The 24401-nt window shown below is 50.9% G+C and overlaps 29 protein-coding genes across 29 annotated transcripts; 14 read left to right on the top strand and 15 right to left on the bottom strand.

Moving 5' to 3' along the window:
* Positions 1-20: 20 nt before the first annotated feature.
* Positions 21-1196, bottom strand: OGAPHI_000721 (uncharacterized protein; the record flags this gene model as incomplete). The annotated part of the gene is made up of 1 exon (XM_046208593.1): positions 21-1196. The coding sequence occupies one exon, from the start codon at positions 1194-1196 to the stop codon at positions 21-23; it is 1176 nt and encodes a 391-aa protein (XP_046064378.1).
* On the top strand, positions 58-1221 carry OGAPHI_000722 (uncharacterized protein; the record flags this gene model as incomplete). Its single annotated transcript, XM_046208604.1, has 2 exons — positions 58-267; positions 970-1221. The coding sequence occupies 2 exons, from the start codon at positions 58-60 to the stop codon at positions 1219-1221; spliced, it is 462 nt and encodes a 153-aa protein (XP_046064379.1).
* Positions 1222-1278: 57 nt separating this feature from the next.
* On the top strand, positions 1279-3702 carry OGAPHI_000723 (uncharacterized protein; the record flags this gene model as incomplete). The annotated part of the gene is made up of 1 exon (XM_046208615.1): positions 1279-3702. The coding sequence occupies one exon, from the start codon at positions 1279-1281 to the stop codon at positions 3700-3702; it is 2424 nt and encodes an 807-aa protein (XP_046064380.1).
* OGAPHI_000724 (uncharacterized protein) lies at positions 2184-3050 on the bottom strand (the record flags this gene model as incomplete). The annotated part of the gene is made up of 2 exons (XM_046208626.1): positions 2184-2715; positions 3016-3050. The coding sequence occupies 2 exons, from the start codon at positions 3048-3050 to the stop codon at positions 2184-2186; spliced, it is 567 nt and encodes a 188-aa protein (XP_046064381.1).
* A 9-nt stretch (positions 3703-3711) lies between the features above and the next one.
* On the bottom strand, positions 3712-4011 carry OGAPHI_000725 (uncharacterized protein; the record flags this gene model as incomplete). The annotated part of the gene is made up of 1 exon (XM_046208637.1): positions 3712-4011. The coding sequence occupies one exon, from the start codon at positions 4009-4011 to the stop codon at positions 3712-3714; it is 300 nt and encodes a 99-aa protein (XP_046064382.1).
* Positions 3869-6910, top strand: OGAPHI_000726 (uncharacterized protein; the record flags this gene model as incomplete). The annotated part of the gene is made up of 4 exons (XM_046208648.1): positions 3869-3987; positions 4109-4709; positions 4782-6407; positions 6692-6910. 4 exons carry the CDS (start codon positions 3869-3871, stop codon positions 6908-6910), a joined length of 2565 nt encoding a protein of 854 aa, XP_046064383.1.
* Positions 4364-4732, bottom strand: OGAPHI_000727 (uncharacterized protein; the record flags this gene model as incomplete). The annotated part of the gene is made up of 2 exons (XM_046208659.1): positions 4364-4608; positions 4714-4732. The coding sequence occupies 2 exons, from the start codon at positions 4730-4732 to the stop codon at positions 4364-4366; spliced, it is 264 nt and encodes an 87-aa protein (XP_046064384.1).
* Positions 5804-6049, bottom strand: OGAPHI_000728 (uncharacterized protein; the record flags this gene model as incomplete). The annotated part of the gene is made up of 1 exon (XM_046208671.1): positions 5804-6049. The coding sequence occupies one exon, from the start codon at positions 6047-6049 to the stop codon at positions 5804-5806; it is 246 nt and encodes an 81-aa protein (XP_046064385.1).
* Positions 6463-7761, bottom strand: OGAPHI_000729 (uncharacterized protein; the record flags this gene model as incomplete). The annotated part of the gene is made up of 1 exon (XM_046208682.1): positions 6463-7761. One exon carries the CDS (start codon positions 7759-7761, stop codon positions 6463-6465), a length of 1299 nt encoding a protein of 432 aa, XP_046064386.1.
* A 92-nt stretch (positions 7762-7853) lies between these two features.
* OGAPHI_000730 (uncharacterized protein) lies at positions 7854-8747 on the bottom strand (the record flags this gene model as incomplete). The annotated part of the gene is made up of 1 exon (XM_046208693.1): positions 7854-8747. One exon carries the CDS (start codon positions 8745-8747, stop codon positions 7854-7856), a length of 894 nt encoding a protein of 297 aa, XP_046064387.1.
* Positions 7894-9930, top strand: OGAPHI_000731 (uncharacterized protein; the record flags this gene model as incomplete). The annotated part of the gene is made up of 1 exon (XM_046208704.1): positions 7894-9930. The coding sequence occupies one exon, from the start codon at positions 7894-7896 to the stop codon at positions 9928-9930; it is 2037 nt and encodes a 678-aa protein (XP_046064388.1).
* A 24-nt stretch (positions 9931-9954) lies between these two features.
* Positions 9955-13881, bottom strand: OGAPHI_000732 (uncharacterized protein; the record flags this gene model as incomplete). Its single annotated transcript, XM_046208715.1, has 3 exons — positions 9955-11624; positions 11746-12425; positions 12692-13881. The coding sequence occupies 3 exons, from the start codon at positions 13879-13881 to the stop codon at positions 9955-9957; spliced, it is 3540 nt and encodes a 1179-aa protein (XP_046064389.1).
* On the top strand, positions 10043-10732 carry OGAPHI_000733 (uncharacterized protein; the record flags this gene model as incomplete). The annotated part of the gene is made up of 1 exon (XM_046208726.1): positions 10043-10732. The coding sequence occupies one exon, from the start codon at positions 10043-10045 to the stop codon at positions 10730-10732; it is 690 nt and encodes a 229-aa protein (XP_046064390.1).
* On the top strand, positions 11747-12694 carry OGAPHI_000734 (uncharacterized protein; the record flags this gene model as incomplete). The annotated part of the gene is made up of 1 exon (XM_046208737.1): positions 11747-12694. The coding sequence occupies one exon, from the start codon at positions 11747-11749 to the stop codon at positions 12692-12694; it is 948 nt and encodes a 315-aa protein (XP_046064391.1).
* Positions 13882-14004: 123 nt separating the features above from the next.
* On the top strand, positions 14005-15168 carry OGAPHI_000735 (uncharacterized protein; the record flags this gene model as incomplete). The annotated part of the gene is made up of 1 exon (XM_046208748.1): positions 14005-15168. The coding sequence occupies one exon, from the start codon at positions 14005-14007 to the stop codon at positions 15166-15168; it is 1164 nt and encodes a 387-aa protein (XP_046064392.1).
* Positions 15169-15173: 5 nt separating this feature from the next.
* Positions 15174-15806, bottom strand: OGAPHI_000736 (uncharacterized protein; the record flags this gene model as incomplete). Its single annotated transcript, XM_046208759.1, has 1 exon — positions 15174-15806. The coding sequence occupies one exon, from the start codon at positions 15804-15806 to the stop codon at positions 15174-15176; it is 633 nt and encodes a 210-aa protein (XP_046064393.1).
* A 154-nt stretch (positions 15807-15960) lies between these two features.
* Positions 15961-16881, top strand: OGAPHI_000737 (uncharacterized protein; the record flags this gene model as incomplete). Its single annotated transcript, XM_046208770.1, has 1 exon — positions 15961-16881. The coding sequence occupies one exon, from the start codon at positions 15961-15963 to the stop codon at positions 16879-16881; it is 921 nt and encodes a 306-aa protein (XP_046064394.1).
* On the bottom strand, positions 16116-17817 carry OGAPHI_000738 (uncharacterized protein; the record flags this gene model as incomplete). Its single annotated transcript, XM_046208782.1, has 3 exons — positions 16116-16374; positions 16522-16857; positions 16925-17817. 3 exons carry the CDS (start codon positions 17815-17817, stop codon positions 16116-16118), a joined length of 1488 nt encoding a protein of 495 aa, XP_046064395.1.
* Positions 17513-18449, top strand: OGAPHI_000739 (uncharacterized protein; the record flags this gene model as incomplete). The annotated part of the gene is made up of 2 exons (XM_046208793.1): positions 17513-17565; positions 18011-18449. 2 exons carry the CDS (start codon positions 17513-17515, stop codon positions 18447-18449), a joined length of 492 nt encoding a protein of 163 aa, XP_046064396.1.
* OGAPHI_000740 (uncharacterized protein) lies at positions 18012-18422 on the bottom strand (the record flags this gene model as incomplete). The annotated part of the gene is made up of 1 exon (XM_046208804.1): positions 18012-18422. The coding sequence occupies one exon, from the start codon at positions 18420-18422 to the stop codon at positions 18012-18014; it is 411 nt and encodes a 136-aa protein (XP_046064397.1).
* A 379-nt stretch (positions 18450-18828) lies between the features above and the next one.
* Positions 18829-19140, top strand: OGAPHI_000741 (uncharacterized protein; the record flags this gene model as incomplete). Its single annotated transcript, XM_046208815.1, has 1 exon — positions 18829-19140. The coding sequence occupies one exon, from the start codon at positions 18829-18831 to the stop codon at positions 19138-19140; it is 312 nt and encodes a 103-aa protein (XP_046064398.1).
* OGAPHI_000742 (uncharacterized protein) lies at positions 18859-19298 on the bottom strand (the record flags this gene model as incomplete). Its single annotated transcript, XM_046208826.1, has 2 exons — positions 18859-19196; positions 19277-19298. The coding sequence occupies 2 exons, from the start codon at positions 19296-19298 to the stop codon at positions 18859-18861; spliced, it is 360 nt and encodes a 119-aa protein (XP_046064399.1).
* Positions 19299-19832: 534 nt separating this feature from the next.
* Positions 19833-20783, bottom strand: OGAPHI_000743 (uncharacterized protein; the record flags this gene model as incomplete). The annotated part of the gene is made up of 2 exons (XM_046208837.1): positions 19833-20136; positions 20644-20783. The coding sequence occupies 2 exons, from the start codon at positions 20781-20783 to the stop codon at positions 19833-19835; spliced, it is 444 nt and encodes a 147-aa protein (XP_046064400.1).
* Positions 19838-21082, top strand: OGAPHI_000744 (uncharacterized protein; the record flags this gene model as incomplete). The annotated part of the gene is made up of 1 exon (XM_046208848.1): positions 19838-21082. One exon carries the CDS (start codon positions 19838-19840, stop codon positions 21080-21082), a length of 1245 nt encoding a protein of 414 aa, XP_046064401.1.
* Positions 21083-21287: 205 nt separating this feature from the next.
* On the bottom strand, positions 21288-22923 carry OGAPHI_000745 (uncharacterized protein; the record flags this gene model as incomplete). Its single annotated transcript, XM_046208859.1, has 3 exons — positions 21288-21627; positions 21910-22056; positions 22802-22923. 3 exons carry the CDS (start codon positions 22921-22923, stop codon positions 21288-21290), a joined length of 609 nt encoding a protein of 202 aa, XP_046064402.1.
* Positions 21565-22197, top strand: OGAPHI_000746 (uncharacterized protein; the record flags this gene model as incomplete). The annotated part of the gene is made up of 1 exon (XM_046208870.1): positions 21565-22197. The coding sequence occupies one exon, from the start codon at positions 21565-21567 to the stop codon at positions 22195-22197; it is 633 nt and encodes a 210-aa protein (XP_046064403.1).
* OGAPHI_000747 (uncharacterized protein) lies at positions 22508-22945 on the top strand (the record flags this gene model as incomplete). Its single annotated transcript, XM_046208875.1, has 1 exon — positions 22508-22945. One exon carries the CDS (start codon positions 22508-22510, stop codon positions 22943-22945), a length of 438 nt encoding a protein of 145 aa, XP_046064404.1.
* Positions 22946-22999: 54 nt separating this feature from the next.
* On the bottom strand, positions 23000-24332 carry OGAPHI_000748 (uncharacterized protein; the record flags this gene model as incomplete). Its single annotated transcript, XM_046208877.1, has 2 exons — positions 23000-23638; positions 23721-24332. 2 exons carry the CDS (start codon positions 24330-24332, stop codon positions 23000-23002), a joined length of 1251 nt encoding a protein of 416 aa, XP_046064405.1.
* On the top strand, positions 23845-24393 carry OGAPHI_000749 (uncharacterized protein; the record flags this gene model as incomplete). Its single annotated transcript, XM_046208878.1, has 1 exon — positions 23845-24393. One exon carries the CDS (start codon positions 23845-23847, stop codon positions 24391-24393), a length of 549 nt encoding a protein of 182 aa, XP_046064406.1.
* Between the last annotated feature and the right edge of the window lie 8 nt (positions 24394-24401).

The following is a 24401-nucleotide window of genomic DNA, read 5'->3' on the forward strand; positions in this document are numbered from 1 at the left end:
CCAGCTAATCCTTTTTTTTCTTACAGATTAATAAATTTTGCTTGCACAGCCTGGGTAATGGTGCTTGTGCCGGGACAGTATGGGCACTTGAAGTTGGCCACGCTGTTGCGGCTGAGCTTGAGCAAACTTTCTTTGGAGATGATATGGTGGCACGGCAGCACCATTGGCGGATTTTCGGGGGTCGTTTCCTCTTTCGAGACTGGACAGATGAAGATGGAGTGGAACTGCAACGAGGCAGGAAGGTTGATTTCGAACGGAATCTCGTTGGTAGATGTCCAGTTTAGGTTGTTCGACAACTTCGAAATCTTGTGATATTTGATAAAGTTCGGGAGCGCAATGTAGCTTGTGAGTAGCGTGCTGTAGAGAGGCGAGTTGGCCGAAAGTCCTATCAGGGAGCAGTAGTTCTGGCAGATCTGGTTGTAAAACGAGTCGTTCGACAGGTTCAAGTCCGTGAGGTAGCTCTCAAACCCGTGTCCAGACGCAGCGGACGAGTACATGATCGAGAACAAGAGCTTGGAGATGGTGTCGAGATGCGTTGCTCCGAAATTCGGGAAGTTGTCCTTAGCGTACTTGTATGCCTCGAAAGGCTCGCTTTTCTTGGAGTTTCTGTACAGTTTGATGAACTGCAACTTGTGAAGGTCGAATTCCAGGTCCGACCGGATCGCTTTGAGCTTGTCCGAATTTCGACTGGCCCATTCGATTGCGGGCCGCAGATCGTCGTGCTCTCTAAGACTCACCAGTATATCATCGAGTTCTTTGAATTTTGCAATCAGTTCTGGCGGAATTGGAATGTCTCTTTCGGACTCTATGCGCTCGACAATATCGAAATGTCCGTTTCGCAAAAGATCCATCACTATGGCCCGATCCAGCAGCTTGCGATTGCGAGGGTTATCCTTCACCTCTATTGACTGATACGAGTAGACGTTGGCCAATTTGAACGACGCCAGTTTCTCGATCTTGGCACTGTAGCTCTTGATTGCCTTGTTTATCGACTTTTCGTTCTTCAAAGTCTTGTCGGTCCACGATTTGACCTGGGCCTTTGTGCTGGTGAGATCATCGTTATCGTTCTCAATGTTGTGTTTGAGCGTTTCCAAGCCTGCCAACAGCGAATCCGAGTCCGTCACAATGTTCTCCAACGACCGGTTGCCCGAAAGCTTGTCAATTTCCTCTGATAACGATTTAAAAGAAGAAGACATCGCTGGTGGTGGGTACAGAAATTAATTTAAAAGGTTTCCTCCCGCAACAAATAATTTAATCAAATATCCTTCAGGCGACCAAATGTCCAAATTTATTTCTGTTCCCGTGAAGAAGACCAAGGAGGTGGACTGGATTGAGCCGTTGAAAAAGTACATCGAGCGATTGTACGGCAGCACGGCCGAGTTCGAGCACGAGATCGCCGCTTTTAACAAGCTTAGAATAGACATTGTTCATTGTGACCAGGACCCCATTGGACGAGACCTGTACTACAAGTACTATGGACAATTGGAATTATTGGAGCTGCGAATTGCGCTGGATACATTGGGCATCGAGTTTTGCTGGTACGATGCCTTTATCACCTCGTTGTCCAACAAACAACACTCTATCGCTTTTGAGAAGGCAAGTGTGCTGTTCAATTTGGCTGCCATCATGTCCCACGTTGCCGCACATAGCGACGACCTCAAGGTGAGCTACGAGTGGTTCCAGAAATCAAGCGGTGTTTTCAAGTTCATCCAGGAAAGCTTTCTGCATGCGCCTTCTGAAGACCTTAGTGTTCAGTGCGTGGAGAGTCTTTCGAAATTGATGCTTGCACAGGCGCAGGAGGCGTTTCTGTTGCGGTACATTGAGACCAACGACGAGCCCAAACCGTCTCTTGTTTCGCGGCTGGCCAAGGCTACAGGGAAGATGTATGGAACCTCCTCGGAGCAGATCGAGAGTCTCAAGTCTATCCAGTACAGCTGGGGTCAGTACACGAAAATCAAGGAACTTTACTATCTGTCGATTGCCAACTACCAAAATGCCCTGCTTTTGAAAGCTTCGGGCAAGTACGGCCAGGCAATCGCTTATGTGAAGCAGGCAGAAGAACTGATTAAAAAACACCAAAAGTACAGCTACCGACACAACCCTGGGTTCCAAGAAAAAGTGAAGACGCAGATTTCGCTGATCAAGGAGGAGCTCGAGCTGTTAGAGAAGGATAACGATTTCATCTACCACGATATGGTGCCGAGCGCGGCCGCTTTGGCGGAGATAAAACCGATGGAGAGTGCCAAGCCGATCACCATTGCGGACCAGAAAATCACCGAGATCGTGGGCAGAGACGCTTTTGAGAAAATTGTCCCTTTGAAAGTGCACGAGCTCTCGAGCATGTACTCTGAGGAGGTGGCCAAGGTTCTGCGGGCAGAGAGCGAGAAGTGCGAGCTTGCGGATCTCGAGTTCAGCTCGACGCTGGAGTTTCTGCAGCTGCCTAAATCGCTTTCTGACCTGCGATCGCTGCTGGATGAGGCCGAGCAAGAGACTGACGACCAGCTGGACAACGACTCGATCGACCCGCAGGTGTTGCAAGCGGCCAGTGCTGTGTTCGGCACGAACGTGGATCTGTCCAAAACAGCCACCTTGCGGTCGCAAGTGCAATCGAACTTAGACCTGTGTGATCGGCTGATTTCACAGGAGAACCAAAAATATGCCTCGTTGAAAGCCAAATACGGCAGTGCGTTTACCCAGGAACAGTATCCAACGCAGCTGATCAGTTTCCAGCAGGATCTGGCCCGGGGAAAGAAATCGTTGTTGGACGCACAGGCCACAGATAAGAAGATTGGTGAGATCTACAGCGGAATCAAGGACGACGTGGATCTGTTGAGCAAAGGCCCGTCCAGTCAGGCTCTGCTGTCTTTGTACAAGAAGGAGCCTCCAGCACAGGTGTCTTTGTTGGATATGGACGACCAAGAGGGCGATGTTGCTGGTGCGAGACAAAAGCTCGCCAAGGTGGACACAAAGCTGCAGGAGCTGCGGTATCTGCAAAAAGAGCGGAGCAACACGTACGAGGATCTCAAGACCAAGGGCCACGGCGACGACATTTCCAAAGTTCTGTTGGTGAACCGCGACCAGCAAGATATGGACCCGATCTTCGAGGAAGAGCTGGCCAAGTTCAGGCCGTATCAGGAACGGATTGCCCTGACAGTGGACAAACAGGTTCCGCTGATCAACGAGCTGAAACAGGCAATGAACACCGTGCTGGACGACGCGACGCTGAAAAGCAAGCTACGCAAGCGCGAGAAGCGCAATAGCACTACTAAGGCTGTGAATTCGCGTCTATTGGGCTCTTATGAGCAATGGAAGACCTATAAAGGCGGTGTGGTGGAGGGCCAGTCGTTCTACGAACGGTTGCTAACGTTCAGCTCGAACCTGCGGTTTGCGTTGGAGAAATTTGTTGGAGAACGGAGCAACGAGGCGGACAAGCTAGTGAGTCACATTGAGCTGAATGGCCCGCAACGCGACCAGGATCTGTTGAGACAGCAGTTTGAGCGGTTCAATCTGCAAACCCAAGCTCCTCCACCGAGACAGTACAGCCAGTACAGCCAGTACAGCAACAGTCCTGGCGGGTCATTTTCGAGCTCTTCTGGTGGGGCACCCCCACTCCCATCAAAGCCCAACGCGTCCACGGACTTTTACAGCACGCCGTCCGCATACGACCCGTCGCTGTACTCGCAATTTAACAGACAGTCCTAGAAGCTGCGTTCAAACGTCCAAGAAATCCGCGGCCACGAGCAGCTCGAGCGCCATCTCGGTCGGAATGTCGAACTCTGGCACGTCCACTGACTCTTTGTACTTGAGGTTATAATACAGGTACTCGATCACCTTCTCCAGCAACACCCCGTCCAGCTCGTGCAGTTTGATGGTGTTGGTGGACGACTCCTGGAACGACGTGTTGAGCATTCCCTTCAACGTTCCACTGACCAGCGCGGCGTCCTTGGAAATGAGAAATTGGAACCCGTCGTTGGAAATTAGCGTCACGTACGGCGACACCTCTTCGGACATGAATAAATAAAAATGGAATAATTTATTTTCTTCTTGTTTAATTAATGACTACTCCTAGTTTGGGTTGGGAGCGTTTGCAGGACGTTTTTTACCGCAGCCGGCTGCTGTTCGACCTGGAGTGGCAAGACGTTAATGTAGAGCACTCGCTCGTGGCCATTGCGCCGTATGGGGCCGCAATTGCCGTGTATAGTCTCGACCTGGAGGGCTCGATAGAGGTTTACACCGGGTCGGGGGCGAGTGTGATGACGATTGCGTGGCCCGCCAAGCTTGGCGAGGTAGCATATCTTGGCTGGACACAGGATTTCCAGCTCATCGTGGTGTTGCGTCACGGCAAGTACCGTGTCTACACCGACTATAATGGGGATTTTGAGGAGTACGAGATAGGTTCCGATGTGATTGAGGTTAGTTTCATGAAAAATGGGTTTGTGGCGCAAACTTTGGCTGGTTTCAAACACATTGTGTACCATGACCACACAGTGATAGATCTGTTCAACGTGGAGGAGAACAACGTGGGATGGAACGTTGTACCAGCAGTGTTTAATTCTGAGTTGAAAGTGATTGTTTCGACGAAAGATGCACTCATAGTGAACGGCGAGTCTGTTCAGAACTCAGAGGTGCTCAAGTATGGGCCGTTCAGGTTTGTTTCAGCTGCACCTAATGGAGACTTCGTTGCTTTGTATGGAGCAGACTCGGAAACAGTACTTATTCTCACAAGTGACATGGCCAATGTGCTCAACACGTTCAAATGTCCGCGTGGGAACCCGTTACAGGTTGAGTGGTGTGGCAACGACGCCGTTATTGTGTGCTATGCCGATGAGATGCTACTGATTGGCCCGTCCGACGAGTCGATCACTTTCTATCTCGACTCGTTCACGCGACTGCGGCCAGAACTAGACGGTTTGCTCTATCTCGACCAGGACCATCTCCAGTTTGTCTCCCGTGTGAGCAACTACACCGCAGAAACGTTCCGCATTGGGTCCACGTCTCCAAGTGCCATTCTACTCGACGCCATTGACCAGATCGACCACCAGTCGCCCAAAGCCAACGAAAATTTGGAAATCATCAGCACAGAGCTGTCGGACGCGGTAGACCATTGCATCCGTGCGGCCGCCGAAGAATTCGACTCTTATTGGCAGAAGAAATTGCTAAGGGCCGCTTCGTTCGGGAAAACCACCCTTGAAATGTACAACGCCGACGAGTTTGTCGAGACATGCGACAACCTGCGGATCCTCAACATTATCCGCCAGCCAGAGGTTGGCATTTTCCTCACATACATCCAGTTCACTGAACTCGGCCTTGACAGACTGATCGACCTGCTGCTTCTGCGCAAACAGCACTATCTGTGTTTGAAAATAGCAGACTTTATGGATCTGCCAAAGGACAACATCTACATCAATTGGGCATGTGAGAAAATACGACTTTCAGAGCTGAACAACGAAGACATGCTAGCGGACATCCTGAAGCATCTCAAAGGCAAGTTTGTTTCGTATGCTCAGATCTCGCAGGTCGCTTATGTTGAAGGGCGGTCCGATCTGGCTACCAAACTATTGAGTCTGGAAACTGACGTGACCAAGGCCATTCCGTTGCTTCTCCAAATGGGACAGGACGCTTCTGCATTGAACAAAGCCGACGAGAGCATGGATCTGGACTCAATAGTGTACGTTTTGGTGAGTCTGATGAACAAGGTGACTCGCGCCGACTTTCTCAAAATGCTCAACCGCAAAGCCAGCGTGTCTGGGGTGTTTTTGACACTGCTTGCGTCGAAAGATCTCCAGCTTCTGGGAGATTACTACTACAAAGAGGACTCGATCATCGGATTGAGTTTGGTTGAGCTGAACAAACTGGATACCGCGACAGACAAGCAGAAAGAGCGCCAGTTGCTCAACAAGGCGTCGCAGACTCTTGCTAGATCCAAATTCACTAGCTCCGAGTCCAAATGGCTCAAAGAGGAAGCAAAGAACGTGGACTTAAAGGCCAAGCTCGAACAGGAACTGGGTATCGAGGCATCCTCGTCGTTTGAGCTACTAGAGGCCATCATTAGAGTGGACTTGAAACGTGCTACCAAGGTGCAGAAGGACTTGAAGATATCCGACAAACAGTTCTACTACAAAGTACTCAAGACCTACGCACAGATCCCAGACAAACGCAGAGAGCTGTACGACTTTGCAGTGCAAAAGCAGTCGCCGATCGGGTACGAGCCTTTCTATCTGGAGTCACTGAAAGTTGGCGACAAACGGCACGCGTCCATTTATCTAAGTCACTGCAACAGCATGCCGTACAAGACGAAAGTGCAGTGCTACATCAACTGCGACGACTACAAGAGCGCGATTGAAGAAGCGTACAAGCGCAAGGACGTTGAGACGATCTCGTTGATCAAGGGACTCACCGAGAACACCGTCCATATTCATTTGGCAGACGACTATATAGAGCGACTCACCGGTCGGCGATGAGCTAGGACAGATTGCCGTTCTTCACACGGCCGACCGTGGAGTTTTCAGACCCGGTGAGCCAGCCAGGGACTTTCTCCGGGTCGACGATATCTGTAACTGCGAGCTCGTGCATGCCGGCAAATATATCGTTGCCCAGTAACCGCAACTTGATATTAGTAGGATCTGCGGAGCCTGTGGTGGTGTCTTCTATTATGAACTCGCCGAACTGCACGGGCACCAGGGAGGCGTAGCTGGACTCTGTGGATTCGTTGTTGAGCTTGCGTGTTTTCAACGGCTGTCTGTTGGACTCGAAAAGCGTTTCTGACTTGATTGGGGCTGTAGATCCTTTAAACTTAAGACTGGCCACCAGCTGTTTCTTATCGGTTGTTGCGGCCAGCCGCGACGGATTGAGGGCAAGGTGGTCTGCTTCGAGTCCCAGAGGGTTGATATCGACCGTGCCGTCGGCATAGGGCGTCCAGCTGGCGAGAGACTGGCCGAACCGCGACACACCTTTTAAAACGTGGATGGCCTCCAAAGTGCGCACTGGGGGGTCTGGGTTGGCGTGGAGCTGGATCTGGCGGAACGGCGAGGACAGCGTCATCTCGACGGACTGCAGGATGATCTTCGACACAAGATCGTCCTCGTTCGAGGCGGAGTGGATCAGGTTGGGCGAGCTCATGGGGATGGCCAGGTAGTACGGTGTGCGCGAGAGGATGTCTGGCTGGTTTTTGTCTGCGATGTTTGGGTCTGTAGAGCGCGACTTCTTGAAGTGGACGTACTCGTACATCTGGATCCGGATAAGAATGAGCGGGAAGCTTGGGTGTCTTGAGATGTAGATGTGGGTGAGATAGAGGTTGGACAGGTTGGTGATGAGTCGGTCGAGGAACAGTTGGGAGTCCAATGAGAACACAAAGTCGTCGAGCACAGTTGACTCGTCGGCAACGACCTTTGCGGTGGACGATACCCAGCTATAATTTGCTGGTTTGTCCACCATCATCTGGATATCGATCTGGGCCAGTTGGAGAGCATTGAGTCCGTTAGGGTAGTAATCGACCAACAATCTGTCGATTAGTTTTCTTTTTGGCGCCTTTTGGTCTCTGAGTCTGGTCAAGGTTTCTGTGCAATACAGCAGCAGCTCTTTCTGGGTGACTCCCTGGGCCCGTTGATCTTTGGTGGGTTTAGGCTGTGTGGCGGCCATCTTGAGCCACAGGTCCACCAGATTGAACAGGGAGTCCTGGTTGAGCTTTGCGAGCTCTTTGGCAACGAGTTGGGGCGCCAACGGCGGAATATAACTGTTGGACAAGATGCCTGTTTGTTTCATGGTAAACAAAACGCGATAGAGATATTTTTGGTCTGCACGGGTAAATATGAGGCTAAAAAAATTTCAAGAAAAATTTCCAAAAAATTATCGATCTAGATAGATTTTGCAGGAACGGTCCTAAACAGTTTGAGGATGTCTGAACGGCCTGGATCAACGTCCAGTGAGGATGGATTAGACAGAAGAACGCTGTTTGTGCAGAACGTGGCGCCAAGTGGAACGAACGAGGAGTTAAACGACTTCTTTTCGCAGTTCGCTCCGGTGCGACACTCTGTGATTGTGAACGACAGCGAGGGAAAGAGCCGTGGATTTGGGTTTGTTTCGTTTGTTACCGACGAGGACGCACTGAATGCCTTGAAGGACTCGAAGAAAAACAAGTTCAAGGACAGACTGCTCAAGGTTTCTATTGCAAAGCGCAGAGTGAGAAAGGACAAGGCTGCAAAGGAGACGGTGGAGCCACGGGCCAAGTCGCAGGAGGTGGCGATGAAGAAGAGCGCCAAGCTGATTGTGAGAAACCTGCCGTGGTCTGTGCGGGAGCCGAACGACCTGGTGAAGGAGTTTCTGAAGTACGGCAAGGTGAAGGAGGCGCACATCCCTCGCAAGAAGGGGGGCAGAATGACCGGGTTTGGGTTTGTGACGATGATGCGCCACTCTGCAGCAGCAAAGGCTGTGCAGGAGTCTGCCGGGCTCAAGATCCAGGGCAGAGAGGTGGCTGTTGACTTTGCGATCGACAAGAGCAAGTGGGAGGACTTCCAGCGGGAGCAGGAGAGTGAGAGTGAGAGTGAGAGTGAGGAGGAGCAGTCTGAGGCCGAGAGTGGGGGAGAGGAGTCTGAGGACGAAGAGCAGTCAGCGCACGAAGACAATAGTGAAGACGAGGAGGAGGAAGCAGCAAATGACGACGGCAGCGAGGCAGAAAACACCCCGGACCCCAACTTCGACAGACCGCGGCCCAACAGACAGGACAACTTCTCGATCTTTGTGCGCAACATCCCGTACGATGCGACGCAGGACTCGCTCGAAGAGCACTTTTCCAAGTTCGGGCCCGTCCGCTACGCTCTTCCCGTGATGGACAAGAACACGCAGATGGCCAAGGGCTCGGCGTTTGTGGCGTTCAAGCGCGCCGAGGACTACGAGGACTGTCTGCTGAACGCTCCAGAGGTGAACCCGAACTCGATGCTGATTCCCGACGACGTCTCGCCGCTGTATGTGTACGAGGGTCGTGTTTTACAGATCAGTGCTACCGTTGACCGAGGCTCTGCTGCCAAGATGGCCGAGCGGAACTCGGCTGCGCGCCAGGAGCTGCTGGGCCGTGTGCCCAACGAGAAGGACAAGCGGAACCTGTTCTTGCTGAATGAGGGCCGTATCACGTCCGGATCGAGGCTGGCTACCCTGATCAGCAAGACCGACCTGGACGTGCGTGAAAAGTCGTACAACCTGCGTGTGCAGCAGCTGAACAAGAACCCGACGCTACACCTGTCGCTGACTAGACTGGCAATCCGGAACCTGCCGCGTGCGATGAACGAGAAGGCCCTTAAAGCTTTGGGTCGTAAAGCCATTGTGCAGTTTGCAACCGAAGTTAAGGAAGGCAAGCGACACGCGTTGAACAAGGAGGAGATTGCCAGGTCGCAGCGACACAAGGAGTATCTCCAGGAGAAGCTTGGCGTGAAGGAGGAGGAGAAGAAGTCCAAGAAACAGACAGGTGTGGTGAAACAGGCCAAGATCATCACCGAGGTGAAAGGGTCTGGAGCCATGGGCCGGTCCAGAGGATACGGTTTCCTGGAGTACCGGGACCACAAGAGTGCGTTGATGGCGCTGCGGTGGCTGAACGCGCACGAGGTGAGTCGCGAAGATATTCTTGTTGGATTGGACGAGGAGCAGAAAAAGGTGGCAGAAAGTGAGGGGACCATCACGAAACGGCGGTTGATTGTAGAGTTTGCAATTGAGAACGCCAAGGTGATGAAACGGCGGCATGATCAGATCATCTTGAGCAAGGCGCGCGGCAACAAGCGCGACGAGAAGCCGGACAGGAAAAGAGCCCGCCCCGACAGAGCCAATGACAAGAGAGAGCCCCTGAAGCGCCAAAAGACAGAAACAGAGACCAAGAGCGGGCTATCGAACGACGTGAAGCGTCTGATCGGGTTCAAGAGAAAGCGCAAGCAGGGAAAGAAATAGAGTAGATCGTTTATAAGTGTACTATTAATGGTTTCTTGGAGGCCGTTTCATCAGCGCCATGGTGTTTTCGACCCAGCGGTCGGCACCGCCCTCCATGGCGATGATCTCGTAGATGGACTTGGGCAGGAAGTTGTTGGGTGTGTACCCGATGAGCGCGGCGTTTCTGGTGGACGGGATGCGGAGCATCTCGCGCTCGACGTGCCATCCAAACATGGTTGCAATGTACTCGACGTGGTCCACCAGGGTGGCATACCGCGAGTCGGACGTGTACGAGGTCGGGGAGTTGGGGGAGGCGGGCAGCTTCTTGGCCGCGTACCGCACCTTGTCGCCGTTGAGGTTGTGCGAGCAGCACGGGATCACCATGAACGGGTACCCCAGCAACGGGATCCACGTGGTGAGCTCGTCAGAATGGTTGCCGATGATGAAGGTGTTTTTCGGGAACTCTGCGGCGTTGACCTGCGGCGAGGCCAGGATATCGGCGGCCGTGAACAGCTCCACGAGCTGCTGTTTGTCTGCGAGCTTCACGTCGGGCAGGGCGTCTTTGGGAGCTGGCACTTTGAAAACACGGCCGTTATCCGAGAAAAAGTGTGTGCGGACGGCCGGGTGCGGTCTGAGCAGCACGCTCGGGATGATCACCTGCTCCTTGAGCTTCTTCTGCACCTCTGGTGGGTACATTTCCCAGGACTTGCGTGCTCTCGCGTCAATCCCAATCCCGTTGTACCCTTCCATGGAAAGCAGGTACACCAGCAGCCCGTTGCCGCAGCCCAGGTCGCGGAACTCAAACAGCTCCTTGTCCGGGTAGATCTTGTTCCAGAACTCGATCAGGAACGCGGCAATGGCGATGTCCTCGAACACGTGTTTACGCGGGTCGGTGTTTTCTCGCCAGTCCTCCACGAGCGTGCGAGCATACTTCTGCTTGAGCAGGATGTAGCGGTCCTGGAACGCGACTTTCGACACGACGAGATCGTGGTTGACGCGCTTCTCGTACCCGTTGCGCACGCCGTCCGAGTGGCGCTGCGCGGTGCTCATGAGCCGGTACGCGATTCTCACCGGCCGTTCGATCGGACTCATCTGCTTCAGCTCCTGGACGGTGCCAAAGGGCAGGTAGTGGATCGAGAGCTTTGATTTCGAGTAGAGCAGCGCGATCGACCGCACCGGCGGCAAGTAGAACGGGATCTCTGCCGGGTTTTTGATGTGCGGCGTGTAGATGATGAGCACGTCGTCGTGGCCGTCCTCCATCATCAAACAGGTCTGGTTGATCACGTAGTCCTTGGACGGGTTCCTGGGGATCATACGGCGTACCATTTCAATCCTGGGCCGGTACTTGTCGGGCAACGGGACCTGTTTGATCTCTGTGTCGTCGATGTTGCGAGTGAGGACCGGTTCTGATGGGTCTCCACTGGAAATGTCCTGGGTGTCTTCGGCGATGTACTTTTCCAAGAACGGCTCGTCAGACCCGTCCGGGTAGGTGTAGGTGTACTCTTTGAGCACGTCGGCGCGCAAAATGACGGTGGAGTTGATGTTTGGGTTGCGAAGCAGGTTAGTCATGGCCTGGATAAAATGGACGCTTTCGAACTCGACGTCGGTCTCGAAAATCCCACACCACTGCGGGCCCAGCACAGACGGCTTGTCGCGGATGTTGGGGATCTCGCGCGGTTTGAGCGTTTCCTCGGTGTTGCGGCGGGGGGACGGGGCTCTGGCCGACATGGAGGTGGTTGAAATGCAAGATGAAAAATTTCGTCGATCGACTCGAGTGTGCAGACTAATTTTTTTTTAGATACATTTACAAGGTGTCAAGATAATTTGTGCTCTTACCATGTCCGCCTCGGCCTCTCAATTTCAGCAACTGGAAAAACTCGGCGAAGGCACGTACGCCACTGTTTTCAAAGGCAGGAACCGCGCTCTGGGCACGTTTGTCGCGTTGAAGGAAATCAACCTCGACAGCGAGGAAGGAACGCCTTCTACAGCCATTAGAGAAATCTCCATTATGAAGGAGCTCAGACACGAGAACATCATCACGTTGTACGACGTCATACATACAGAGAACAAGCTGACGCTTGTGTTTGAGTATCTGGACAAGGACCTGAAAAGATACATGGACTCGAACGGGTACAACAAGAGCGGTGCTTTGGAGCCCCATGTGGTCAAGTCGTTCATGTTCCAGTTGCTCAGAGGAATCATGTTCTGTCACGACAACAGAGTGCTGCACAGAGACCTCAAGCCGCAGAATTTGCTCATCAGCAGCAAAGGCGAGCTCAAGCTCGGGGATTTTGGACTTGCTAGAGCGTATGGTATTCCGGTCAACACGTTCTCCAACGAGGTGGTCACTCTGTGGTACCGTGCGCCGGACGTGCTGCTCGGCTCGCGAAGCTACTCCACGTCCATCGACATGTGGTCCGCAGGCTGCATCATGGCCGAAATGTACACGGGCAAGCCTCTTTTCCCCGGCTCGTCGAACGAAGACCAATTGTTCAAGATCTTCCGGATAATGGGCACTCCAAACGAAAGATCGTGGCCAGGAGTCACCAATTACCCGAACTACCGGTCAAATTTCAACTCGTTCATCCCACAGGACCTGCACGCCTTGATCCCCAACATGGACAGTCTCGCTCTCAACCTGCTGCAAGGCCTGCTCCAAATGAGACCAGAACTTAGACTCAGCGCACGCCAGGCCTTGCAGCACGCCTGGTTCAACGATTACACTGGAAACTCCGTCGTCGCCAGCCCGATGCACGAACAACCTTCCCAGCAGTTCAACTACTAGTTGAAATTCTTCATCACCACAGGCGTCGGCTTGAGTCCCAGCTTCTCGAGCTGGTGGAAGTACGCATAACTCTTCGATTCCATGATGAAACTCCACAGCTGCAGATCAGAGGCCAGTTTTTCCAAATCGCTCTCGGCCATCACCAGTTTCAGCAGTTGCTGCTCGTTGAACTTCAAGCAGCTGATTATCACGTTAGGGTCAGAAATTCGGGGAGTATCGGAGTCTCCGTCTTTGGCCGGACGGTTTGTCTCGATCAACCGCTCGTATAACCGGGTACCGATGATTGGTTCTCCCTGCCCGGCTCGTCTGTAGGCCCTATTTAAATGAATCACAAGATTTAGGATCTGATAGATTGGAGACACAAACGACGTGTCTCGTAGAATTAGCTCGCGGATCACCAGCAGCTTGTCTTGGTATCTGCCGTGAATGTAGTCTATGGCTGTGAAATTGTCGCCGTCCAAATAAGGGAACTTGATTGGCGTATCTTTGTGGAGTTCAATGATTTTAGTCTTTAGGTTTTTTTCGCCGTCGTTGCGTAGCTTCTCGATTTTTGTCGGGATCGCGGCGGTTGTCGTTGTGGGAAGCACCAGATCGGGCGAAAGCGACCGAAAAATCGAACATGTCAGGTACTTGTTGGCGAATACACGCTCGTCCAGAATGCGGATCTGGTGCGCGGAGGTGTAGACGGTTGGCGAAATAGTGAGCTGGTACTTGAGCCTCTCGATCTCGGTGCGCAGAGCGTTGGCGTCGTGGTCGTGGTCCATGTCGTTGCTGACGCGTCGTTTTATGAACGCAAACTCGCGCGGTTTCGTTCGCACCACTTTCAGGTACTTGCGTTGCACAATTTCCTGGGCCAAATGGTTGTAGCTGTGATCAACCAGGTGGCTGAACAGTTTGCAAGTGGCCGCGAGACTGTCAAGGTTTTCTGACTCAACAAAGATTCCCAGAAGAATCTCCGTGGGCAGATCGGTGAGTGTGTGGGCTTTGTGCGTGGTGGCCAAACGGGTGCGGGAATCGGTTTGCTCTATATGCTGGATCAATTGGGTCACATTCTGGCGCTTATATCGCGTATTGAACTCTTTGAAACTTTTCTGGGGCACAAACACACGCTTGAGCCCACGCTTGTGGCGTCGCGACGACGACTCCACGTCCAGCTTCAGGATAGTCCCCGGTACTATGAATCCCATAAACAAAAACAAAAAAAATGTATAAAAAATATTTGTGCTTATGTAACGCAGTCCGTTCTGGCTCTCTGGGGATTTTCGTCTTATCAGGCAAGGGGATGCGCCAAGGAGTTAGCAATTTACAAAATGCAACTTGTTCAGCTAGCTTCGTCTTTGGTTTTGATTTTGGTGGCCCTGGCGGTCTCGGTCAACAGCTACACTGTGCCTATTCAGACCTACATCGAATCCTACAGAAAAACCCGTGCCAGAACTCTTATCAGAAGCCTGTACAACCTGTACCAGATTCCGGTCTCTGGATTAGTCAGACTGAAAAATACACTCCTTCACAAGGACCTGCACGGTGTTTATGGCGGTAAGGTGGACTATCTGATCATCTATCCAGTCAAGGCTGTTTCCAAAGGTATCAAGGTGACCGAATGGACAGCTGATAATTACGGCCTCAAACACGACAGACAGTACGTGTTGTGTTCGTATGACAAGGAAAACAACAGCTACAAGCCCCAGTTGCTTCGGTTTGCGCCGAAACTAACCACCGTGGACGCCTCTATCGACGGCGACCGGTTCAAGTTCGTCTATGATAATATCGTCACCAACGAACAATCCACATTTTATCTTCCAATGAACGTCAGCGACGACTATGTGCGCGAAAACAGCTCTCTGGGCTCGGAAATGAAGAAAGTTCAGCTGTGGAAGTCTGGATTGCAAGGCTATGTTCTTGATAAGGTGTTGAGTGAAGATTTCATCAAAAGCATGAACCTGCTACCAGATACTGTCCTTATCTATTCGCCGGCCGGAAAGGCATGCAAAGTGGGAGCTCCGTCCAACGTCGACCGCAAGACTCTGTTCCATGACTACTATCCAATGCTCATGTGCTCGCAGGAAAGCTTCCAGTACGTGAAGCAGAGCGCGGGGGAAAAAGTAGACTACGTGAAAATGGAGTCGTTCAGACCGAATCTTGTTATATGTGATATCGAAAGACCGTTTGAGGAGGATTTCTATCATAAGTTCGACCTGGTGTCGAAAACAGGACGCATGAGCTTCACGGGCGCGCTCAAGTGCATCCGTTGCACCATTCCCAATATCGATCTTGCTGTTGGAGTCCCCGATAAGAAAGCGACGGTTTCGAAAACCATGGCCAAGTATCGACGCGTCGATGAAACCAACCCGTACCACAGCTGTTTTGGAATGTACGTGATCCAACATCAGGCCAACTTTGTGATCCGCCAAGGGGACACTATTGATCTATTGCGCAAAAAGAGCTTGAAAATGGAAGAGAATCCCTTCTATTAGGGGCTTTATAACTTGCAGTCTTCCGTTCCATAGTTCAAGGCCTTGCCTCCTGTTCTGAGGACTTTATCGAGCGAATCCTGGTCCATGTCTTTGATAATGACATGGATGTGTGGAATTGACCTCACCGATTGTAGACTTGTCCAGTTTTTGAACCAGACAAGATCAGATCTCGGGATCCCGAGCCAGTTGCAGAACGTGTTTGTGATGTATTTTTCCACCAGCTGTTTGTCCTTCGGCGAGATATCGCCTTTGTCGGACTGCGGGTCTGGCGGCATCGGGAACTTGACCCACACACACAGATGTTGTACGCCGGGCTCCACATAGTAGGGAAACGTGTTCTGCACGATGGTTATGTCTGCCTCGTTGGCAAACATCCGCGAATCGGCCGGCTTGACAAACGCCTCAATCAGCTGTTCTGACGGCGTGTTCAGAGGCACGTCCTGAGGCACCCATTTGAGCTCTCTAGACAGAATAAAAGTGATCATGTCTGCGCCTTGTTTCTTGAACTTTTCCTTATGGGCGGTGTATTCCTTCATAACCTCTTCCGATCTCACAAGCTTGTCGATCTCGCCGTTTGTCACCAGCTGCTTGATCAGCGAGAAAGGCATCGGTCCCTTCGAGTTGGCCAAATCACTCATATTTTCGCAACGATAAGAAATGTCAGGGGCAAAAAAAAATTATAGCGAGCCCGCCTTTTTATCTAGCATATTCTGGAATAACCCGTAATTTCCAGATCAACTATATTAAATCAGGTGGTTATCCAATTTTGACATACCAGTTCTAAATATCATCATGGACCAGATTCTTCAGCAGTACCTTAGAGACATCATCAACGAGCAGGTTTATAGACCACAGTCCAGACGGTCTGCGTACCGTGTGCAACCACAGTACTTTTACGGAGCAAGACCAAGGTCCTATGGCTACCCCCAGGTTCCGCAGTTCAATCCTTATGAACAGTACCAGGAGTACGAGGACGAGGAAGAGGAGCCTGCTGATGACGGTGAGACCCAATATAGACTCGAGGACCTGTTTGGACCGTACTTTGCTAGAAAGCAAGCCAAACCGGTTGCGCAGGAATTCCCAGCCATTGTGACTCGGCCAGCAGAACCAGCAGAACCAGCGGCCAAGTCTGAGCCCGAGCACACCCCAAAACCACCAGCAGACCCAATCGGGCAAATTCTCAAGGAAGCGAAGCCAAAGACCAAACTGAACCGGCGCAACTCGGCCTCGTTGAACCTGCACACGAAACAGAAGGAGCCAAAAATCGACCCGTTGCAGATATCTGCCCCACAGACGAAAACGAGTCTTCCGTTCTCACCGGCAGTCAACGTTTATGACTTCCCGGAAAACTACATCGTGGCTTTGGCTCTGCCAGGAGTGTCCAAAGAGTTTGTGGACATCGAGTTCCATCCAACCTCGTCGGAACTCGTTGTCAAGGGAGAGGTCACCAACAAGTACCTTTCGGACGATGCGACGGTCAACAACTCGAACATTGTGCGTGTTTCTGAACAACGGTTTGGCTCGTTCGAAAGAGTCATCAAACTGCCGTCGTTCCCTGACGTTAAAGAAGAAGCCATCAGCGCCAAGTTCCAGCGGGGAATGCTCGAGATCAAGATCCCAAAGGTCAAGGCGTCCGAAACGGTGAAAAAACCTAGAAAAATCACACTGGAGGAGATCCCAGATGAGGAGCTGGAAAGAGAGTCTCATCAGTAGTTAAGTAATGCATTTGTTCAACACTTCTATCTAAACAGTATACTTCTCCACAATAGAATCGAAAAGCTGGTCCTTCTCCTTGAGATCGGCCAAGTAGCTCGAAGATGGATCGAGCTTCTTAAGCTCAGAAACCAGCTCTGTATAGTCGTTTCCTTGCAAAATCTCAAACGAGATTCTGTTGATCAGCAGATCGGCCTTCCATTGAGCAACACCTTCATCGCCCTGTTCCTCGATCTTGTTCAGAATGTCCTGTGACTCTGGGAAATGCAGCAGTTTCAGGTTCGAAATGAACAAACACAGCAAGTTCTTCACACTCACCGTGTTTTCGTTGGACGAAAACTCGTCGTAGAAATAATAAGCGGATTTCAGCGGCTCCTCGTAGCCAATCAGGTCGTACCAGGACTGGGATAACGTGAACACCTGGTTGTCCTGGGATATTTGGCTGAAATTAGACAGAATCTTGGCGGCGTCCTTGGTTTTGTTCAACAATAGGTGAACGTAAACCAGCAATGAAATGTTCTCGAACCCTTCAGAAGAGGACAGCAGAGAAATAGCAGTGTCCAACTCGTCTAAAGACACGTAATAAAGCCCACCAAGAAGGTTCACAAGTTCGTTCTCAGCGTTGGCCGAAATGATCGCCTCAAACGACTCAGATTTGGTCTTGCCGCCTTCCAAAAACCCGGTGTACGCCTCCAGGGCCTTGAACTCCTCGTCAAAAGGAGCCTCTGCGCTCACCTTGGCAATCTCGGCCTTCGCAGCGTCAAACTTGCCCAAAGCCAACAGAGATCTTATTTGAAGCTGGATTGCTCTGTATTTGTTCTCGTCATTGGAGAAAATCAGGTCCTCCAGGTTGGTCTTTGCTAATTCGCCGTACTGGGCAGCAAAAAACTGCTGTCTAAGCTGGTAAAGCTCGCCGCTGTCGCTATAAGGATCCATAATGATTTATAAATTACTTGAATGTTTTGTTTTTCAAAAAAAGATGGCTACTTGTCATTTGGTTTTAGGTGTAGAACAGGAAATTACAGAAAACAAACATTAAACGTTCAACCCGAAGATATCATTAAAAAACGTATAAACCCAATCAGTATGTTACACATAAACCTCGCGCAGTATAACCCAATAAAATAAGCTTAGGATCTCTCGCCTCTGAGTCTTCTAGCGAGTTGGATATCTTTCTTTTGGATGGTGACTCTCTTGGCGTGGATGGCACACAAGTTGGTGTCCTCAAACAAGGAGACGAGGTAAGCCTCAACGGACTCCTGCAAAGCACCGATAGCGGAGGACTGGAATCTCAAGTCGGTCTTGAAGTCCTGAGCAATTTCTCTCACCAATCTTTGGAAAGGCAATTTTCTGATGAGCAATTCGGTAGATTTTTGGAATCTTCTGATTTCTCTGAGGGCAACAGTACCTGGCTTATATCTGTGAGGCTTCTTGACACCACCGGTAGCTGGGGCGGACTTTCTGGCGGCCTTGGAAGCGAGTTGCTTTCTTGGAGCTTTTCCACCAGTGGACTTTCTTGCGGTTTGCTTAGTTCTGGCCATTTTAAATTAAATGCGTTAAAAAACTAATGAGATGACCAAGTGCGAATGGACTTGTATTTATAAGAAACTGTGTGCCATGGCTCCGGACATATTTTTACGCGGTCAGGGCAGACCGCATTTTACTCACCGAGGTGCGTAATCTGGGGACTTATAATTTTTTTTCGCGCGAGCGAGCTGGCGTATACTTTTTGGTGTGGAAACGGTATAATCACATTCCGATTTGCAACATGCAGCGAATTATTAGTTTAAATTTTACACATCGGCTGAGGAAATTTGGGGCCAGCTCAATTGCGCAAAATGATTGGCCAACTTTTAGCCCAGCCGGGTTTTCGCCTTTGCCGGCAAAGTGTATATAAATAATCCCCCATCCTTCTAGTGGCAAATACAACAAATATCATATTGAAAAATGTCCGGTAGAGGAAAAGGTGGAAAAGGTCTAGGAAAAGGCGGTGCCAAGAGACACAGAAAGATTCTTAGAGATAACATCCAAGGTATCACTAAGCCAGCTATCAGAAGACTCGCCAGAAGAGGTGGTGTCAAGAGAATCTCCGCTTTGATTTACGAAGAAGTGAGAGCAGTGCTCAAGTCCTTCTTGGAGAACGTTATCAGAGACGCTGTTACTTATACCGAGCACGCTAAGAGAAAGACCGTCACTTCTTTGGACGTTGTCTACGCTTTGAAGAGACAAGGTAGAACTTTGTACGGTTTCGGTGGTTAATGGGTTTTCTATAGGGATAATTAATGAAATATCTGGTGTAAGGATGAGACAAGTAGCTGCAATTACAAGCAAGAAAAAAAATCGCACCGCCGATTGCTCGCTACCGCGGGGCCGGAATTCGGCGACGAGTAGTTACAATACCGAAATAAACCAATCATGTTTAATTATTTGTTTTCTGTCGCCATCAAACTATTTTCGGCGGTAAACGGGTGTGTAGCAGCCGTAGCCGCCAGGTTTTCTGGTTGACTGTTGCGCCATGAAAAAAAAAAATTGCGCCCTCGTTTTTTTTCTGCGGACAACGCATGCATGCGGGTGGCAGGAAAAAGTTTTTCTTCATATAAAAGGTAACGAGTCACCAAGCGAAAAAAATTAGTGGGCAAAAAGGTTGACTTGTATTCGTCCTACAAACCCAAACCTTTTTAAGTGATCATTTTCCCAGTTGAAGACCGCAAAAGAGTCATTTATCGAACACCAGTTCTTCATTGCTCTTTTTGTTCATCCAGCGTCAACAACCAACAGATCACCAAAAAAACCAGGGTATCCTACACAAGGGAAGATCAAATACAGAATAGGTTTTTGAGATATTAAGTTACTCTCAACCTTGGACTTATATTTGATCTCTAGATCGCTTGTTTGAGTTGTCCACTTGCTAAGACGACCTTTTAATTAAGTCATCGTCTTACTATTTCCTATCAAGATGTTTGCATCGGGAAAAAATTATCCTCAACCGTCCTTTGCGGGGGTTCTTCCTCAATATCATCAGCGCCATGTTTCCTACCAGCCTCACTCTCAGCCATATGTGCTGAACTCCTCTGTTCCGCAACAACAGTACCACCACCAGCACTCCATGTCCTATTCTGGAGGCTACAACATGGCTGGTTACTATGTTCCACAGGCTGAGTTTTATCCGTCGCAACAACAGTACCAGGCGGCACCTCCTCCTGTGCAGGAGCAGTCCAGCTCTGCCCCAACTGGAGGTGTGTCGTCGGTGCTCGACTACGACCTCGACCAAATGGTTAAGTTTGTTTGCTGGTTGTGTTTTGGCCTATTGAAAAGAACAGACAGCCCTTCCACGTCTTTCCACAGCACTGTGAAGTCTGTCCTTTCCGCAACAAGACTGCCGAGATCCACCATTGTCCTTGCTCTCCTCTATCTCTCGGAGAAGATGGAGAGCGAAGAGACTCCAATAAGTGTTGATTCCGAAGCTTTCGAGAATCTTACAATTTCGTTGGTTTTGGCCAATAAGTTCAATGACGACAACACGTTCAGAAACAAGTCTTGGTCTGACGCCACCGGTTTGTCGCTCGAGCTCATCAACAAGCTCGAGCGCGACTGGCTGTGCTCGATCAAGTGGAGACTCCACTACGAAGACGGGTATTCGTGTATCGAGGAATGTTGGAAGACGTGGTGCGACAAGTTTAAGACTAAGCCTGTTCACTCGCCGTACAACGACCCGTTCATGTCCCCTTCGATGGACACTCCATCCGGTTTCCAGAATGGTACTCCGTACGAGTACAGATCCCCGTCCAGCTCTCTATTCTCAGCGACCTCTCAGTACTCTCCAGCGAGTAGTACTCTGAACTCGTCGCCCTACTACAATGATTATCAGCAATCTGTTCAGCAACAGGTTTTCGAAAATCCATATCAGCTGCAATACAACAACTCGTTGGTGAATCCGCCAATGGCTGTTAACAGCGATTACTTTTCTTTCCAGCCGCAACACACAGCCAGATCAACATATAAACACACTGGCATGTCTGTTGCCGCCGCACAACGGTACTATCCATTGAGCTACCACCAACAACAAATGGTTCCACCTATGATGACGACCGGTGTTTGCTACGGCGTCTCATCACAACAACCGCTGACTCAGAGACAGCAGCAGAGCCAGGCCCAGGAATTCTACAATCCAACGAGCTACTGTGCTGCCACTGCCTGCTGAGCAGCTCGATGCTGCGTTTCCTTTTCCCCCACAACAGAAAAAAGTTGTTTGTTTTTTTTCTTAATATCGTTCTCCGATAGTCTGGCATGGTGTCCCATGGGAACATTCGGTTTCGCTTTGTGCCTGCCAGAGTTCGTTTTAACCATAGTTTACTAATATAAATTAATTGTGTTAAGTCTGTGTAGGTGAGCATTGTGACATTCTTTTACGAAACGGGTATCGACACTTTATCAATTAGCTGCCAAGGCTTGGTCCTGCAAGCTTGTGTGGTGACACACGCAAGTTCCACAACGTGGTCAACCCTTATCCCGCTGTGAATCCGCCATGCCCCCAACCGGAAACCTGACCCCGTGTACGGGTGTTTTGTCCCACGATTCCAGATAGCTAACTTTGCTCTGGAGTAGGCTTGAAATTTGCAAAAGAATACATTTAGTTTGCGCTGGACTGATCTTGTCGGGCAACTATATTGAGCACATATCACAATGTCGTTACAGATGAATCTTATTTTCGGGCTGTTGGTGTTTGAAATGGCACTGATGGCCGTCCTGGTCAGCCCGCTGCCCCACAAGGTCCAGGACGCTGCGGTGAACGCAGCATACCGGCTGCTGCAGAACCAGCAGGTGCGGGTGGGGCTCGTTTTCGGGGCCAGCGTTCTGGCAATGATGTTCATTGACGCCTCGCGGACCGCAATGCCATACATCCCCAAGGAGTTCTACACAGGGGGTGCTGGATCGGGGGCCAATTTGCCTCCTGTTCCGCCAATGTTTGCCGGGGCCAGCTGGAGTGAGGTGCGTGTGCGCAAGTTCTACGCGCAGCGCAACATGTACTTGACCGGGGCCACGCTGTTTCTGGGGCTGGCTGTGTGTTTCAACATCCGGTTGCTCAAGAGCCTGGTGAAGAACAAGATGCTGCTTATTGACGCGGGCAAGGCTTCGGACGAGAAGACGGGCACTACTACGGTCGAGTTTGAGGAGCTGAAGCAGGAGCTCAAGAAGAAGGAGCTGGACGTGGAGAACCTCAAAAAGCAGATCAAGGGCCTGCACACGGCGTACCAGCAAAAGGCGGACCAGCAAAGCGGTTCCGGGTCGCCAGTGTCGGGCAAAAAAGACGATTAGGTGGGGGGAAGAAAGGCTGGACTGGACATGAGAGCTCTGGTCAGAAACGAAATATAAAGTGTTTTCTCCATGAGTTTTAACGAGGTCAGAGAGATTCCCATTTCAAGAAATTCATCATTCAGAGCGTGTCACGAAGCCCGATCCATAACCTTAAAGATTGGGGTTCATAACTGGTAACAGTAACCCATGATTGTAAAGAGTAAAACGGTGAAAGAGAATTTTCTCCCAGTGGAGGATTAGAAAAAAAAAAAGTTATTTGGGCATGTAAAGTGTTCATAACCCTGGAAAAATAAGTACTCACTTTAATAACATGCAGGGGTATGCCAACAAGTACGATCTTCCGCGGCCGTACGCGATGAAGCCCAAGCGCCACGGGGCCGACAAGATCGCCCGCAACTACTTCACCACGCCGCAGCGCAAACTGCTCGGGTACCTCCTTCTGTTCGGTCTTTTCTCACTCGTTATACTGCAATGTCTGCCCGAAAAGGAGCGGGACAAAACGTACGAGCTGGACGTGCCGGACCTGAAACTGGTCAAGGACCCCACCGTGGTGAAGAAGGGCAGCTCGAAACGGCCGTTGGACGACGATTACAGCGCCGACTACGAGTCCGTGCTCAGCGAGCTCGAGTCGGCCAAAGCCAGCACGGGCAAGTCATCCAAACAGAAATCAATCAAAGACACAGACGAACTGGAGGAAGTGGACGAAATCACAGAAGAAGATCTCATCGACGGCAATGTTGTTGTGTAATCTACGTTTAGTAATCACATGATCATTTATAACAGCTATACAACGTTCACCTCATTAGTTGGAGATTCCGCGACCCAAGGCGTCCACCCTCTCTTGCCAAATGGTCTTGCCCGTGCAAGAGCACACGTACTTGTCGTTTTCCCACGCGCCTGCGCTCCGGGCAATCACCCCGCACAGACTTTCCAGAAACACGTTTTTCGGTTCGTGCGACACCACCAGCGACCGGCCGATCAGCCCGGTGATCCCCAATGGCACCTTGACGAACTCCTGGCACTTGTACCCGTTGCCGTCGGCCTCGGTGGCCTCAATTGGCGGCAAGTCGAAGATCGACTTGCCCGTCGTCAGCGCTCCCTTCCAGATGTTCCCGTTCTCACGGATGCTTGGGTAGTACGTGCCCTTCTTCACCCCGCTCAAAGTCAGGTCCACGTACATCTCGTTCGGGCCCACGGCCACCATGCGGGCAAGGCCCTTGACCGGCATCTGTTTATCGGCCTCATCAAAGGACTCCAAAATAGACACCGCGGCGGAGTTTGGTTGGCCCGTGCCCCGGATAATCGCGTCCTTGCCGATGCCCTGGATCGCCTCAATCACCTTGGACGGCGGAGCAGAGCCCTTAACGGTGACTTTCTGGGAGGCAAGATCCACGTTCAGGTTCGAAATTCCATGCAACGGCTTCAGCGCGCCGGAAACAGACTCAACACACGAATCGCAGTGCAATGGCACAGCATACACAGCCTGGATGTTAGCTTAGACGCCGTAAAAGTTTAGCGCTTACCTCAAACTCGTCGTTTGCAACGGAAGGCATATTAGTAATGAGATAAGATTTTTCAGAGCTGGCTTGAAAAAAAAAAAATATAGTTTGGTGTCGGGAGTGTGGCCAACTGTGGATCCGTGCACTAATGTCGTCGTTCAAACAACACATGCCGCTGGCCAAGTACTCGCTTCGCGTGTGCCTGGTGTTTCTGTCGTGGGTGCCCGTGGCGTGGGTGGTATCGGAGCGCGTGGCGTCGGTGGGAAAGATCGAGGGTATGTCGATGAAACCGACTTTCAATCCGCCAGAATCCCCCCACACTAGGAACCATGTGCTATTATGGAAGTGGGGGGTTACCAATATCCATAATTTACAAGTGGACGACGTGGTGTTCCTGCGCTCGCCAATCGACCCGGAGAAAGTGTACACAAAGCGCATCAAGGCCAAACAAGGCGACCTGGTGGTGCCGCGGTACCCGGAAACGCGGTCCAAAGTGCTCGTGCCGGTCAACCACGTTTGGGTGGAGGGAGATAACATCCACTCGATAGATTCCAACACGTACGGGCCAATTAGTACCGGATTAATTATCGGAAAAGCCAAATACCTGATCTGGCCGTTGGACAGGTTCGGGCCCATCCCGCACGGCGGCCGCGAGTGTCGCGAGGCCCTGCTACGCAACAGCTACAAGGAGAACTGAGTTCAGAT

Source organism: Ogataea philodendri (assembly GCF_020536065.1).
Source record: "Ogataea philodendri strain CBS6075 chromosome Unknown scaffold10, whole genome shotgun sequence".
Taxonomy (NCBI): domain Eukaryota; kingdom Fungi; phylum Ascomycota; class Pichiomycetes; order Pichiales; family Pichiaceae; genus Ogataea; species Ogataea philodendri.